This window comes from Cottoperca gobio, chromosome 4 (assembly GCF_900634415.1).
Source record: "Cottoperca gobio chromosome 4, fCotGob3.1, whole genome shotgun sequence".
Taxonomy (NCBI): Eukaryota; Metazoa; Chordata; class Actinopteri; order Perciformes; family Bovichtidae; genus Cottoperca; species Cottoperca gobio.
In genome coordinates this window covers 27,044,129-27,060,016 of record NC_041358.1, presented here as the reverse complement: position 1 = coordinate 27,060,016, position 15,888 = coordinate 27,044,129, and the positions used below count along the sequence as shown (strand labels likewise).

Sequence of the window (15,888 nt, the reverse complement as noted above, 5' to 3'; positions counted from 1 at the left end):
TCTTGTGGGTCGTAATTATGTGCCCCCCTACTATTCCTCCTCCATCCCTTCCTGCTGCCATCCTACTCCTTTAAACCCCCTCTGGTATCCTAAGCAGCACTTAATTGTGAAGGGCTGAGCCGGAGAAGGAGTAATCAGATGAGAACAGGGGAGGTGGGGGGGGGGAGAATCACGTGGGTATACACTGGCTAACGGGGGATTAATAACAGTGCCGTCTTGATTGAAGTTCAGCTTGCTCTCCCTGGCAAACGGGAGGTGGGGATGGGGGGGGGGAAAGTGACAGAAAAGGGAGTAAAAAAGAGAGTTGCAAAGACAGAGGACGCATTCGGTTTAGAGCAGAGAGTAACAAGGAGAAGAGACAGAAATGGGGAGAGAAGAGGGAAATAGAGAAAGAGAGTTAGAGCAGTGAGAGGGAGTGGGAGGAAGAAAGCGAGGATAGGAGGCAGCGCAGCGCAGTGTGGGGGGAGAGAGAGAGAGAGAGAGGGAGAGAGAGAGAGATGTAGAGACAGGAAGCCTCCACTGCTACCGCCAGTGAGACGCATGCAGGCAGAGAGGGAAGACGGAGAGAGAGAGAGGCCCTCGGCATCTCCAAAAAGCGGCCCAATGAGGGGGTGAGGGGCTCAGGAGCAATACAACAGGGAGGACAGTGGGAGGAAAAGCAGGAACGGAGGGGGGGGGGAGAAGGGTAGGGCGATAAAATCAGAAACAGCAGGAAAAGGGGATTTGGTGGGATCTGAGATGAGGAGGGGGAAAAGCAGATAAAAGTTTTGGAGACTGAGACTGAGAGGGAGTAAAGAAGCGGACTGAGTCTATGTTAATGGGAAAGATAGGTTCATGGAAAAAGAGGAGGAAGCTCTCTGTGTCTCAGGAGTCCTGTTCCTCTTCTGCTGCTTCTTCTTTTTTCTGTGAGGCTGCTGGACATCCATCACCATGTTCTCTGACAGCCGGGCTCCGGCGCCTGGGGAGCAGAAAGGCTTCAAGCCCCACGCCCCTCACTTCATCCCCTGGCTGCGCAACAGTCTGAAGCCCCAGCACGGCAGTGACCTGGGGCTAAATGGACCGTACAAATCCGGCTCGGAGGCCCACAACAACCTGACCCCGCTGGAGAGAGCCAAGGGGATCGGGTTCTTCTCCATCCCTGGGAAGGACAGAGCAAAGAAGGGGGATGTTCGGTGTAATAACGGCGTGGGGGTGGCGAGAATGCTGCCCGTGGTGCTGCGGGGGCATCACATCCTGCCAGGGAAGCAGAGGGAGGACAGTCCTGCAAGGTGGACCCAGTCTCCAGAGCTGGACCCGCTCCCCACCACAAAGAGCAGTCCAGGGGACGCACCGCGAGGTCCGAGCTCCACATCTGCCCTGGACAACCACACCTTTGTGAGGAACCACAGCCACCTGAGCCTCCTTCAGTCGCAGAGCGACGGGACAAGCACCTTAGTCAGGAAATATGGGCCGCTAGTGAGACCCTCTCCTGCGCCGCTCATTAAGGAGCCAAACTGTAAGGTGCCTGTTGTGGTGGACATGGAGCTCAGGAGGGGCTACGGCAGCAGCACTACCCACCGCTGCAAGAGAGACCTCCATTCATCCAGCTGGGCGAGCCCAGACACTCAGGGACTAACAGAAAGGCAGCATGGCTTCACCTCCAGCTTCAGCTACGTCAAACAGCAGAGCAGGAACTCCCAGAGCCAGAGAGATCTGAGGGAGCCGCCTGTGGAGGGCTTAAACGGGCCCCTCAATGGAGTCATCTTTTCCACCGAGGTTCCTCAGAGAGGCCTGGGCTGCAGCACAACTCTACGAGGCCCCAGGAAACCTACACCCAGCGTGGAGCGCATGGCGGCCCAGAACCAGACATGGGTGCAATACAGGCCGACCAATGAAGGGGGGGCACAGAGGAAGGGCTGCAGCAGGAAGGTGGTGCGAAACCAGATTAAACGTGTGGTGGATAACCTGGAGCAAGTTCTGACCGCGCTGAGGGACGTTCACCAGGAAATGAAAGAGGTAACGTGTTGGATTTCTGTTGATTCTGCGAAACATTTTGCCGCCATGATCGTGTCTTTCCTCGACTCGAAAAGAAAATCAGTTCAGAATAGGAGCAGAGAAGTAGAGCCGCAAGCTAATGAACTCGTAACACGAGTTAACGATTACATCGGACACATAACAAGAAACGACGTTAGCAGATGACACGCTCACTTTGATCTTTAACGTCGTGGCTGCAGGTTTCCACTTGTCGCCACATTGGCTCCGACCGCTTCGTCCAGCTTAACTTAATCAGGCTCCTTATTAGCATTGAGTTTAAATGCGAAGTACTTTAACGCCAAATCCTCCGCCATCATCTTGTCGTACCGTCAGCAGACACTTTCAGTTTCTAATCGTGTCACGATAACGTGCTTTACAGATGAGCTCTTTTTATTTGATGAACATGGCCGATGATAGCCTACGTAAAGAATTAACTACATTAGTTTTTTCTATAAATAGAAATGCGACACCGACTATAGCGATGTCGTTAAATATCGCGATAACGATATAACAGATATTAAAGTGTAATCTGTTCATGTTCAATTTAAACTAACTGAAAACAAAAGGCACCAATAAAGAAATGATTTGATGATTTCTTAAAGTTAGTTGAAAGACAGAATATAAAGAATCATAAAGTTTCTGCAGGATTCTTGACTTTTTAATGCAACTACGAATTAAATTTAAGACCAGTCTTCTACGCAAATCAACATTGGTAAATAATAAATTAAAAAAATTGCCACTTATTTTGACATTTTACAATGCAACATCAATAAAACAATTCATAAAATCCAACTGCATATGTCTGAGCACTTTTTTTACTTTTTAAAAGATTGATTTAACACATTTTAAAACGAATAAATGAAATGCCTTTTTAGGCTCTTCAAGGATCCGCAGGAACCCTGTTATCTTGTAAGTTGACTTCTCGATGACGATTAAGACAAAGCGATATATTGTGCAGCCCCACAGAGAACTTTCTGCATCCTCTCACATTAATTTAGGTATTTCCTGATGCAGGAAACATTCATGCTTGTGCTATAAAACCTCGAGGGCTCGTACTCTTACAGATAACAATGCACGCTACAAATACACATCCTCAGCAGAATTGAACATGCATTAAAAAAAAAGTCAGCAGCAGGGTTGGATGAATCCACCGCAGTCTGCAAAGTGTTTCTGCAACTCTCCTCTGTCATCTGTCTCTAAACATATACAACACTCAATTCATGCGTTTTCATAGAGGTTGAATGAGACAATAGTTATTCGCTGTTTGCATGATGCATTCAGGGGCTGCTGAGATGTGACATTATCGCCTTCCTCTCTGCATCTCCCTCTCTTTCCTGCTCTAACACCCCCTCTCTCTTCCTTCTCCCTCCTCATGGACAGATGTTGCTCCAGGCACAGCTGGATAGCGTTTTATAATCCATTTATGTCTGTATTCTGCCTCGTATTCCTCATCCAGTAAAAGTGACACGTAAATCTCGCCTCTTGGCATTTGATCTGCATGTACAGGCTAAGCCCGAGGTAGTAACCTCATCGTCCTGGCTGCGAGGTTTTAGTGTGACAGTATTAATATAACGCTGATGAAAGAGTATATAGGCTACACCAAAGGAGAGGAGTGGAGGACGAGCAGGGGGGCGTAGGGGGGGGGGGGGGGGTAGTGGACGACGACAAGGAGACACTGATATAAAATCCCAAATCTTCACAACAGAGGCGACAGATCAAAGGAAGAAGACTTTGGTGGCATATTTATTTCAAAGCCCTGTTTTATCATTCTGTTGCATGAGAAGTAACCCTCAGTTGTATTTAATAATCAATCTGTTATAAAAAATGAAATAAAAAAGGAAGTGGATTGAGTCTTTAAAGCATTTAAGAGACAGAAATTACAGATATTAAAGCAAAACGCCATGAAAGCTCACGCATGATGTTCTGCTGAGGCGGATCAGAACCTGCACTATGACTCAGAAGTTAAACAATAGAGTTTTATGAAAGTTACATGAGTGAGCTGTGCAACACACGTCTCTCAGCACTCATCAGCACTATATAAAAACATGGTAATAAACACTCTCGGGAGCAGCCGATGCAAAGCCAGGGTCCTCTGCTCTTTTATCTCTGATGTTTTGGACGTTAACAAGCAGCACCTGCCCAGAGTCACTTGACGTGCATATACATCCTGTACTTCAAAGTAATATAAATTGCCTCGCCCAAAAAGCTTCAGAATAAAAAAAACAGGACAAACCAGGTCATCTTTTGACATCAGCGAGGATGTTGTTGAACACAGAGAACAAAACAATAATTCATCTGTTCCAGCAGGGGCCGAGGATTTATCTGTGCACACAGAGCAGGTGGGGAGATAGGTCAAACCTTTTCCCCAGTGTAATTCTCTACAATCTCTCCTGCCTCCATCATCGTACATGTGCGTGTGTTTGTGTTAAGCAATTACGTATGTTGTGCATGCACTCCTGTGTTACATTCTCTGCACTCGTATGAATGTATGCATGCAGACGTGGCTGCCTGTAAATGATATATTGCAACGTGTGCTTTTCACTGCAGAAGTAAGGAAACCCATCTAAATTTAGCTTACACATTTCCCATAATAGTAATATTGTCGTTTCTAGGCTGAGGTAAACATTTTTTGCAGCTCGTGTGACATACTTACAGAGTAGAGCTGTACACCTGGTGAGAGGAGACATGCTCCACATTATAGATGCAGACATGCAAATGCAGAAAGAACTTTTCATTTATTATTGAATAGAGGCTCGAGATTGCTTTTCAATTATTGTATTAGAAATGACTCAAATTGGAAGAAAAGCCTTTAGATTAATAGTGTTGCAGCGTCCTGGTGGAGAAGATGTTTGCAGCTTTTATTGGACCAACTTCCTGCCAATCCTGCTGACTTTACCCACGACTAGGGCTCGGTATCGTGTCGATACTCGTACCCTTAAAGTGATATCGATACCAAAAGAGCATTTCATTCCGATACCCATCATGTGACTGGAAAGTACTCCTCACGACAAGTTAACAGATCTTAAGGTGCCATATCAGTGCTTCTCTTCTTTTTATTCATCACCACACTGTATTATGTATCCATCATAGGTGGTGCAGCAGATTGACTATCTAACCTCATCCATTGATCTGAATGCGGAGGAGCAGCAGGGGACTGAAAGAGGCGACAGCAGCTCCAGTTCAGGCTCCAGCTCCAGCGAAGTGACGGCAGGCGGCACCGATCAGAGGCCGTCGGAGCCCGAAGACTCTTCCTGCAGGAGAGAGCATCATAGCAGGAGCCACCAATCTCCACCAAACATGCTGCTGTGCCCGGTAACCTCATCAGAGAGGAGTCGAACTCTCCGGTTCACCTGCAGTCTGGGGTTTTCTCCCAGACAAGGTGGGCCGCTGCAGAACAATCCCCCGCAAAACCTTCCCCCCCATGACGTTACTTTGTCCCCACAAAGAAGTCTCCCTGTTCGGCCTCCCACTCCCGGTCTCTCCCCTCTCACAGTAAACCTCCATCATCCCAACAGCCCTGGTTCTCGACCTCACTCTCCTCGGCTGTCCCCTCTTTCTCCAAAGCCTCACCCCTCCCCCACTCTGAGCCCATCTGTCATAATCGAGGGCAAAGTTAGGTCTTATCAGACCCCACAAAGTGACCACCCATCTGCCAGACTGCTCTCTCCATCATCGACGCAGCCTGCCAGCTGCCCACCCACCGGCTCAGAAACTGTCTTCAGCTCTGAGAGCGAGAGGCGAGCATCCTCGGCGGAACGCGTTCAGGTGTGCCCCGCCCCTGCAGCCACGGCTAAACCCCTAACAGCACAAGGGCGCAGGGGTCGGAAGCCTCCTCCGTACCCCCACCACAGGCCCTCTGAACACACACAGAAAGTGACAGAGCCCCGCAAAGCTCCTCCGTACCCTGAGAAAAGGCTCTCGACCACAGTGTGAGACAACGCAGCAGGAGGCGGGAGGCTGATCGACAAAGAGGCCACGTTCACAGCACCAGGCGCGAGAGTGGAGAGCGATTTAAGGCTCGCCAAGTTGAGTTCAGACCAAGTTTCCAAGGTGACAGGACGCAACTTGGGGTGAGTATGTCAGGAAGAACAGCTTGGCTCTGCGGACGTTCCCGTCTCTGCTTGTGCACCATTCTCTCGAGTATATAAGCCGAACATACACTGGCCATCGTAACATCTGTCTGGGTTACAGCTCTGGTAACAAGAGCCTCCGTACAGATGCTCTCAGACTCCCACAGATTGCACAGTTAAGGGCAAAGGAGAAGATCTAATTAGATAGAAATATGAAGGAAATTATAATTACTGCAAGACAAAGTAAGAACGTCTTACTTTAGTGCACTCCAACCTTAGCAACCAGACACATCCACTCACATGCATCAGCATTGTCTGGGGGAGGTAATTGCTGTCAAGAGTCGCGATGGTATAACGAGAACTCGGGGTACTTTAACTCTGTGGTGCTAAGAGCACACGCTGGGGAGGCGAGGCTGGAGATCTGTGATAGATCTGGAGACAGAAAAGGTCTCATGATTTGAGGACGCATGGCAGGATAAGAAGGGAGCTGACTGGGTCGACGGTGCTCATCAGTGGGGAGACAAGGGGCAGCTGGCCAATCGGTGTACCCTTCACCGGGCCCCCGGTGTTACAGAGAGCCCATCTCCTCCGCTGCCTCTGGCTTGACCGCCCCTGCCACGGCCTCCATCTGTTCCCCTGCACATGTCAGGAGATGCAAAGTGTGTGTGTGTGTGTGTGTGTGTGTGTGTGTGTGTGTGTGTGTGTGTGTGTGTGTGTGTGTGTTGTGTGTGTGTGTGTGTGTGTGTGTGTGTCGGATTGATTATTACATAAATACAACACAGTAAATCTATGGCTTATTCATTTAGGTCATCGGATGTTGTCCTCTCTGAAATGTTACTTTAGTTTATTGTAATGCCTTCTTGTGGCTGAAGAATAAAGCTGTTGTTATAGATTTTCTCTTAGTGTCAACAGATAAAATGAAAAGAGAAAAAACCCAACAACGTGTAAGTGCGTCTCTCAATACTCTCTGACTCACGTACTCTGTGACACAAAGCTGAAGAAGTTAATGATTCTTAACAATTTGGTTTTAATATTGATTTTTGTTAAGAAATCTAAACTTCTAAATTTAAATTTCCCCTGAGGTGTTTGTCGACTGACTCAAAATAATCTACACTAATGAAGGAATATGTCACCCTGTGCAGCGGTGATGTGATTTTAATAGTTTTGGGAGTTCTGAGGCACGGGGGGGAAACTGTCGGTTTTGCTCTTTTCATAGGATTTGTTGACAGAAAATTCCACAATATCAGCAGAATTAATATCAAGACTAAGAGTCTACAGCCATGCTAGCACCTCAGTGAGGCTGGAAGCTAACATCAGTATGCTAGCTCCTCAGTGAGGCTGGAAGCTAACATCAGTATGCTAGCTCCTCAGTGAGGCTGGAAGCTAACATCAGTATGCTAGCACCTCTGTGAGGCTGGACGCTAACATCAGTATGCTAGCTCCTCAGTGAGGCTGGAAGCTAACATCAGTATGCTAGCACCTCTGTGAGGCTGGAAGCTAACATCAGTATGCTAGCTCCTCAGTGAGGCTGGAAGCTAACATCAGAATGCTAGCACCTCAGTGAGGCTGGAAGCTAACATCAGTATGCTAGCACCTCAGTGAGGCTGGAAGCTAACATCAGTATGCTAGCATCTCAGTGAGGCTGGAAGCTAACATCAGTATGCTAGCACCTCAGTGAGACTGGAAGCTAACATCAGAATGCTAGCACCTCAGTGAGGCTGGAAGCTAACATCAGTATGCTAGCTCCTCAGTGAGGCTGGAAGCTAACATCAGTATGCTAGCATCTCAGTGAGGCTGGAAGCTAACATCAGTATGCTAGCACCTCAGTGAGGCTGGAAGCTAACATTAGTATGCTAGCACTTCAGTGAGGCTGGAAGCTAACATCAGTATGCTAGCACCTCAGTGAGGCTGGAAGCTAACATCAGTATGCTAGCTCCTCAGTGAGGCTGGAAGCTAACATCAGTATGCTAGCAGCTCACAATGCTAACATCACACTTCATGTACTCATGTATCGTAGGATCATGGGAGTTGTTGTCTTCACCACCATTGCCGTCAGCGTCTCCTGGTTAGGATTACTTCATTGTTCATCATTCAGGAAGTCGAATTATCCGCAGAGGTCTCCTCCTCTCCAAAACAAACAGACCCGCCGATTAAAACCAGTAACAACACTGAATAAAGCAGTTTCACTTTAAAAATCAGTGTTTCTCTGATGCTGTTTGGCTGCCGCTAACGTTAGCTCAGCTTGTTTCTCAGATAACTTAAGATCCAGACGTACGAGGACTAAAATCCTTCATCTGGTTAAAACAGAGTTAAAAACCACCAAGATGTAAAAGGTGTCTGGTAAAAATGTGGCTTTAAACCGGATAAAAAGTGAATTTATGGCAGTTTCTTGCAGAAAACGCTGACGCATGCTCAAAGGGGATACAACGCCATTACAGGAAACCAAATGAAACGCACGGTTACCTTCATTAAAATTACAGATTTCTCTCGGTTTGAAAAGTATGTACACAATTCAACAAAGTATTTATCATAGGGTTTATAAACCATGTTCTGCTCTCTTAGGATCTTAGTGTTAGCATGCTAGCAATAGCTAATTAGCAATAAACACACAGTACAGCTCGGGCTGATGGGGATGACAGTATTTCTGCAGGAATTTGGTCATAAAACAAAGTATTAAACAAACTGAAATTCTTACCTGATGATGTTTAAGCAGTATTGCCCAAAACTGGGGGTCAGGACCCCAAGGATTGCAAGATAAATGTGAGCGGGGGCGAGATGATTTATGTAAGAAGAGAAACTTTAATATTAGTTTTTTCTTCCCAGATGACTTCCTCTGGTCCCTAATAAGGAAAGGAAATGGTCGACATATAATCAATGAAGGGCTGCTCGTATTGCTTTGTTTTAGGGGTCACGAGCCAAACGAGTTTGGGAACCATTGTAGGTACAATTCATCCTGAGGGGAACATTTAGTTCTGTATCGCAATCCATCTAATAGTTGTCAAGACATTTTACTTCCAACCAAAAAATATATTGTTCTGCTGGTGGTGCTGAAGTTAAAGTCAGTCGGCTTCCTCCTCTGGAGACCACGCATGTCTGCAATGCGTTGAATAGTTGCTGAGATATTTCAGTCCGGATTAAAGTGTTGGACCGACTGATCCCTGGAGCCACTGTGCTCGCCGAGCTATAAATGTTTGTGATTCCTCTCTAATGCACGCCATCGTAATCTAAGTCAGGTCTTGGCAGCATCAAGTGGATATATTTGCCTCATGGTCGCACTGTTGGGGGGGGAAAGTTGAAAGTAAACATCTCCACGTAGCAGATGGTAAACAGTAGTGATATGTGTTTAGGGTTTAGATGACAGCATAGAGACGCCGCCAACTGGCAGTAAACACAGAGATATTGTGCTTCTGAGACGCATTACTGAAGGAACAACCGCCATGAGAACAAAGCATCAACACTTCTTATCCTCGGGGCCACAAACATCAAAAGTAGAGTCTGAAATTATCACGTTTTTGTTTTAAGATGCTTTAATTAAACAGTTTTATTGAAACATTACATTTTCTCTACATTTTTTAGTTATAGTTACAGTCATGGTTTGGTTTTTACGACGACGTATTAGGGCTATTATACTTAATACTAATTTAAAATAAAGACGATGATATTCACAGAAAAACTGTTAAAGTCGTGAATTTACGAGCAAAAACGAGATTATAAAATCAGAATATCTGCCTGAAAAAACTCTGAATTTCTTTGAGTTTTAAGAATTTGGTTTTGATTTTGAAAAGAAAACATTTTATATGTTTAGAAACCAAAATATGTTTCAGAATAAAAAATACTTTATTACAGCTGCTCCATTTTAGAATAAATTACAAAAATAAATATATAAACATAGAGAAGTAAAAATAAATAATACTATGATATAAATACATATATAAAAATATGTATATTACAAGTGTAGTAATATTAATAATAATTTTAATGCTGAAAATTGGATCCATGATTGACAAATGTACAAGAAATAATCCATAAAGGAACCTCATGGCTTCACTTTGTAACTCGCCGTGTTTTACCTGCAATGGATGATTTAATCAAATCATCCATTGCAATCGGATTCATCAATAAGGAAATACTGTAGCCCAGAAGCCACAGACATCACCGTCCTGCTGCACCGCCTCACTAAAGTGCTGCCTTGAGGAGCCATGTGGTTCCAGGACAAAAAAGCACAATTGTTCAAGGTTCTTTCCCCGTACATCTGTGACTTCAATCTCAAAAGAATTTTCTTTTCTCGTAAATATTCAATGTGAATATGAAATGAATATTCAAGGTTGAAAGTTAATTAACTTTCAACCTTGAATATTCATTTTTACCACTTTAATCTCAGAAATGCAGTTTTTATAAAAAAAAAAAATGTAGATTTTACATAAAAACGTGTCATTTGCTTGCTTGCGGTTTATAAACATGTAACTCTTGTATCACAGAATTAAAACTCACTGATGCCAATTTGACTACAATCAAGATTTCCTCTTGGCTCAACATGAAATGAATAAATCCCTGCTGACTTTATATCTCTATAAGCCACAAAGATCATCGCTCTATACGTTCCCATATGAGCCTCTGGATTTAGTGCAAAGCCGTTGTCCCCAGAAATTAAGCAGAAACAATGGAAGCTCTTTATTTTATGGATGAAACCATTTATCCCAGGACAATGTTAATTCAGTACGCTCACAGAATACCATTTATAGTCCTTATTTCAATATAAAGTTTCATTTGTATGCTGAAAGCCTGTCTGCAGCATAAAAAACTGAGTTTAAATTAGGAATACATTAGTGCTGGTACTAAAATTACAGTCATTTTAGACAGATGTGACGGGAGCATAAGAAAAAGTGTTCACGGTGGCCCGCCGCTGACGGTGCTCAGAATATTTAATGGCTCTCACACTTCTCTCTTTTCACCCTTTAACGAGGCCGTGGGAGGTTCAATCAGATCATGACTGACACAACGAGACAAACGCAATGAATTATCTTTATTCAAACATCCGTCACATTTCATCATGAATCAGAAGTAGAAAAAAAAGGAAAAGGAAAAGGTACAAAATCAGTAACATCTTGTGTTTCTTCTGTTCTGGATCAGCTGGGAGCCTCGACGCAGACACGAGCCCCGGACACAGAGGGGAGCGTCCCAACATGAAGCAAACAAGGTACGAGTCTCAGTCCCAGCGCAGAATCAAATCAGCACAATCCTCCAAATCTGAAATCAATCCCCAGAACTCATCTTGTGGATCGAAGACGATTGGATCAATGTGAGGAAGATAAAGGCAACATAAGGGAGCCGACACCCTCGCTGATCCACACGTGTGCCACTCGAGGATAAAAGGTTCAAGAGGGGCTCAGAAATATGTGATGGCATCTTCTCCAAATATAATATAATCCAGATGATATCTCTCGGGTTGAACTTCAAACAGGGTATTTGTGAAGACATGAAATATCCTGAAATAAAATAAAATAAATGTTTTCTGCAAAAATTATTAAGATTAAGTTGATTAAAAAAAATAAAATAATAATCGAGCAAAAATCAGATTTTAAATCTTGTTCACCAGAGATGTGCTCAGATTTCTTGGAAATAAATCATTAAAAATAAATAAATGACTGTAAAACAAAGAATTTTGCCAAAATCCACTTTAGATCTTGTTTCCCACAGATGTGCTGATAGATTTAAATAACTGAAGAAATCTTAATCGACTGAAGCACAGATTAGTCGACGAATAGACTAAGACGGGGCAGCACGATTTAAATCATATTTCCTCAACAATGAATTCACATGGACACGGTTTAAAGATCTCCAGTGTGTTCTGCACACACACGTCTCTTGATATCTTCACTATGAAGCTGCTATCTGCTCTGCACAACTATCCCTTCAGGCCAAAAACACAAACACCATCACATGTGGTACCAATTGGTAATTTAAAGGATAAAACGTGTGCTCGCAGCGATGTAGAATACATGAATGCAAACAAAGAGCTCAGAACAGCGGAAGATTTGAGGAAAATGTAATTGTGTGTGTGTGTGTGTGTGTGTGTGTGTGTGTGAGGACGGTGCTGGAGATTATTCACTTTGCTCTCAGGATTACAGGAGATGGATAAATCCTCCCGACTCTAAATGCGTTATCTATACTCTACAAGCCCCCGGACACCAGATCCTCTATACATTCACATACGTCCCATCAGAGCAGATGTGCCGTGGAAATCTCATCGCCTCACAAACTATGGAAGCACTTAAATCTTATGGCAGAACTTTAACTGGGACATTATGTAGTAAAAAATATATGAATACTCGCCCAGGCAGCTTTTTCAAATCCATTGTAAAAACACAGTGCTGCATTATCAGTTACTATCCCACTTCAATGTTTACAGTTTTTACTCCCACAAGATCCATCCTTCATTTACTACCGAGCTCAAAACACAGAGGCTCCACGCAGCTCAACAATCAGACAAGAGATCGGTCATTTCTTGTGCAACGCTTCGATCTAACGAAGGTCTTCGGCAGGTAGTCGAGACTTTATTTGACGGCCTGACAAAGATCTTTGTTGGATCGGGGAAAAAACTAGTTTTTTTATCTGATTCTTGAGCTCTGAGTGTCATTTCTTGAAGCCGCCCCTGTGAAGGTTTCCGTCTATCTCCGCGACTCAACACATGACCGAAGCCACGGCAGACTTCTGACCAATCACAGCTCGTCGTGTCGGGTCTGTCCAATGGCGCTGAGTTTGGAGAGTTGCGCGTTGAACTTTCCATCTTGGTGGGTCACTGCAGGTCAGAGAGAGGAGAGGTGTTACTGTCACACAATATCAAAACAAGGACAGCTGAAAGCAGCCGGTGTCATGTGACCGCTGAGTCGGCACTTTGAGACCTGCAGGTGGAGTCCAACCTGCCTGCTGGCAGTGGATCAGATCTGCAGGTGTGCGCCCTCTACAGGGAAGCTAAGTAACAGCTTCTGTAAGTGATGCGTCAAACTACTGCAATTTAGATTCTTCTTCTACTGTTGCTGCTTCTTGTGGTTTTGCTCTCGTAAAGCTAAAACACGTAATGGTTTTGTTCACTAGAGCACACAGTACTTTGAGGGAAAGACGAGTTCTTGTTTCTAAGGGAATGTTTTCACACAATCAACACGTATGTGCAGCTTTTTACCTGCTAAAGAGACGATAAACTCTTATCCATTAGACGCCTTTCTGGTTTTTTCTGGTGCGTCACGTTCGACGGCAGATTAACAGTGAAAATGTTACGGTGGTTCTTTTATGCGTTACTCGTGAAGTCTCTCTTTCAAACCAGAGTTGGTGATTGTTGGAACACGACGATCAGCGAGATAAAGTTACTGTCTGACTGGAGCGAATATTAAATGTGTTTTGTACGTTAATAAACTCAAATAATTGTTGAAATCCCGAAGGATATTATTCATTACATCTTTACATCAAATCAAAATGTTTTAAGCTCGTACACCAGACTGTACGTGGTCACCGTGACACGCTTTGGTTTGTGGATCACGGGTTTATTAATATTAAGCCGACCAAAATGTTACAATCAACTTTCATGAACTGAAAACATAAAACTGTGAAAAGGTTCAAAGTTGTAAGACGAAAACAGGGACAACACCGTGGTGGCCACCTGTCAATCACAGGTAGCCCCGCCCTAAAGCTTACGCTGCTTTATCCTCTATTTTAAATGTTTCCATAAGTTACTAAATGAACATCATGTTGAAGAAGACTTGAAACTACAGATTGAGACATAAACTCATCAGGAAAATGTTACTGAGGTAATAAATCAAGAGAGAAGTAGAAACATTTTCTCATAGACTTCTATACAATCTTCTTTTTGCAGCCAGTGCAGTCGAGACTGCAGGATTAAAGCTCTTCAGCATTGGCTTCACGTCTCAGACCTGGAAGTTGTTACCAGTTCATTGATGCATTTATATATATTTTAAGCAATTTACCTACTGTGCTACTGTTAAGGAGTTTATCGCTCGAAATCATGACTGCAAGTGTTTCCCAGAGGTCTCACAGCGACCGGATTATCCTAAAGTCTGTGATAGTTTCTGGAAATTGAGTCTCTAAGCCGCTGTACTGTCGTGCCTAATCTGCTGTTACAGTAAATTGCTGTGTGACTTGTCAAATCCTGCTAATCACAGTCTGGAACTTGTGCCACAGTGGGGATTTGCGCAGGAAACGGAACAACAACAAATAATACTACAGGGACAAATGGCAACCCACTCACAGCTGGAGCATACGCTTTAGAGGGAAATCAGCAGGGAGCTCACGACGTGATGAGCGGGAGGGGAGGGGAGGTGGGGGTGAGCGGGAGGGGAGGGGAGGGGAGGTGGGGGTGAGCGGGAGATTGACGTGACAAGTAGTGATGTGTCCTTTCGTGCCGAGGCTTCGAAGCTTGTGTCGAGTAATCGCGGAAGATTTTTGTGAAGCGCGTATCGAGGCTTGTGTCGATGACGTATGTGATGACGTTCGAAGCCGTACCACGTGACTAATTCAGGAACAGGTTCGCGGGTTTGCCGTGCGATTCGAAATTTAAGGGGGAGCGAACCGCAATTGAGCCCCCTCATAATCAACACTTTATATAATGTGTGGGTTGTTGTTGAGTTGTTTGTATTGGATCATTATGGAGCCAGCCAGCATCATCTTCTTTGTGAGCAAGTAAAGACACCAAATCTAAATCTGTTGAAAAGATAATGTACATCCAACGTGTACGTCACACATCCCTGGTGCCGCAGCTCGTAGAGCAGGCGACCCACATTCACATGCTTGCCGCAGCGGCCCGGGGTTCGAGACAGACCTGCTTCATGAAGCTTCATCTCGCCATCACTAGCGACAAGCAGAGGGAGTTGATTGAACACTTGAAAAACACAATCAATTTCTCACCTGTTGACTCTCCCACGATAAACTCCTCCGGCTTCAAAGGCACGTCACTCTGTCCTGAAGCCGCCGTCTGAGACTGGAGACGAACACAGCGATGACGAAGAGGAGAACAATTTTTAAAAAACAGGATGAGAGGCGGCACAGGAGACAATTTTTTTTGCAGCAGACGGCCTGGGAGAGTAGGAGGATGTGGCGACAAGGTCAAGGAGAAGCTGTGCGGGGGTGGCAGGTGTGCGTGTGTGTGTGTGTGTGTGTGTGTCTGTGTGAGGGTATTTTTGTCGCATCATTTAAAGTAATTTTTTCTGTGCGTTTGTCGTCTGCTTGCAGGGCACGGAGCCGGAGGAGGGAACATGTGCTCTCACTAATGACAGAGTGTCAGGACTGCCCTTGCTGGGGGAAGGAGGCGTGTCAAGGTGTGCTTCACATCAGACACGTCTGGACCTCCGCTAAGTGACTGAGCTGGAGAAGAGTGCGGACATTAACCTTCCTCCTTCATTATGTGCAGACAGTTTGACTTCCAGGAGAAATAAAAGCTTTGACTGTCTCTCGCCTGTGTTGCTTTGTCAAAGTTGGTACTAGCTGGAGTGCAGCTCCGACCATTATTAAAGGACAATGGATGTACAAATGTAAAGAGACATGTGGAGCACATGAAGGTGGCGGGGGTGTAAAGTAAAGACCGATGTGACAGCGTGTTTTCAATTCTTCTCAGGACTGAAATGAAAGATAAATGTGGTCAGGTACCTGCAGCGATGCTCGCAGCCAGACCTTTGTATTAGACCTCATTTACATAACAAATAAAATAAATATTTTATTAATCCTGAAGCAGCCACTTTATTGGTCGTGAGTTTGGTGAAACGCTACTTTTTCAAAATAGGGATGCACGATCTGCAGG

At 44.7% G+C, this 15,888-nt stretch overlaps 2 protein-coding genes across 3 annotated transcripts in view; one reads left to right on the top strand and one right to left on the bottom strand.

Moving 5' to 3' along the window:
* Positions 1–754: 754 nt before the first annotated feature.
* On the top strand, positions 755–15,811 carry LOC115006651 (uncharacterized). 2 transcript variants are annotated; one of them, XM_029428984.1, is made up of 4 exons: positions 755–1,995; positions 5,104–6,083; positions 11,214–11,280; positions 15,324–15,811. In XM_029428984.1, the coding sequence occupies exons 1-2, from the start codon at positions 931–933 to the stop codon at positions 5,944–5,946; spliced, it is 1,908 nt and encodes a 635-aa protein (XP_029284844.1). In that variant the 5' UTR covers positions 755–930; the 3' UTR covers positions 5,947–6,083; positions 11,214–11,280; positions 15,324–15,811. The 2 variants fall into 2 exon arrangements, with proteins under 2 accessions (XP_029284844.1, XP_029284845.1); XM_029428985.1 differs by lacking the exon at positions 5,104–6,083.
* The window catches only part of mydgf (myeloid-derived growth factor), an 8,914-nt gene continuing 4,117 nt past the window's right edge, over positions 11,092–15,888 (bottom strand). The window contains exons 5-6 of the mRNA XM_029428988.1: positions 15,000–15,072; positions 11,092–12,882 (exon numbers count right to left, since the gene is read on the bottom strand). Of these exons, the coding sequence (XP_029284848.1) occupies positions 12,803–12,882; positions 15,000–15,072 (153 nt within the window). The 3' untranslated portion in view covers positions 11,092–12,802. The remainder of the gene's footprint in view (positions 12,883–14,999; positions 15,073–15,888) is intronic.

What these genes read in the sequence shown, in the direction of transcription:
- LOC115006651 (XM_029428984.1), top strand. Translation starts at nt 931, where the DNA reads ATGTTCTCTGACAGCCGGGCTCCGGCGCCTGGGGAGCAGAAAGGCTTC. An exon ending in TTCACCAGGAAATGAAAGAG is followed by an intron (nt 1,996 to 5,103) that starts GTAACGTGTTGG and finishes TATCCATCATAG; the next exon opens with GTGGTGCAGCAGATTGACTA.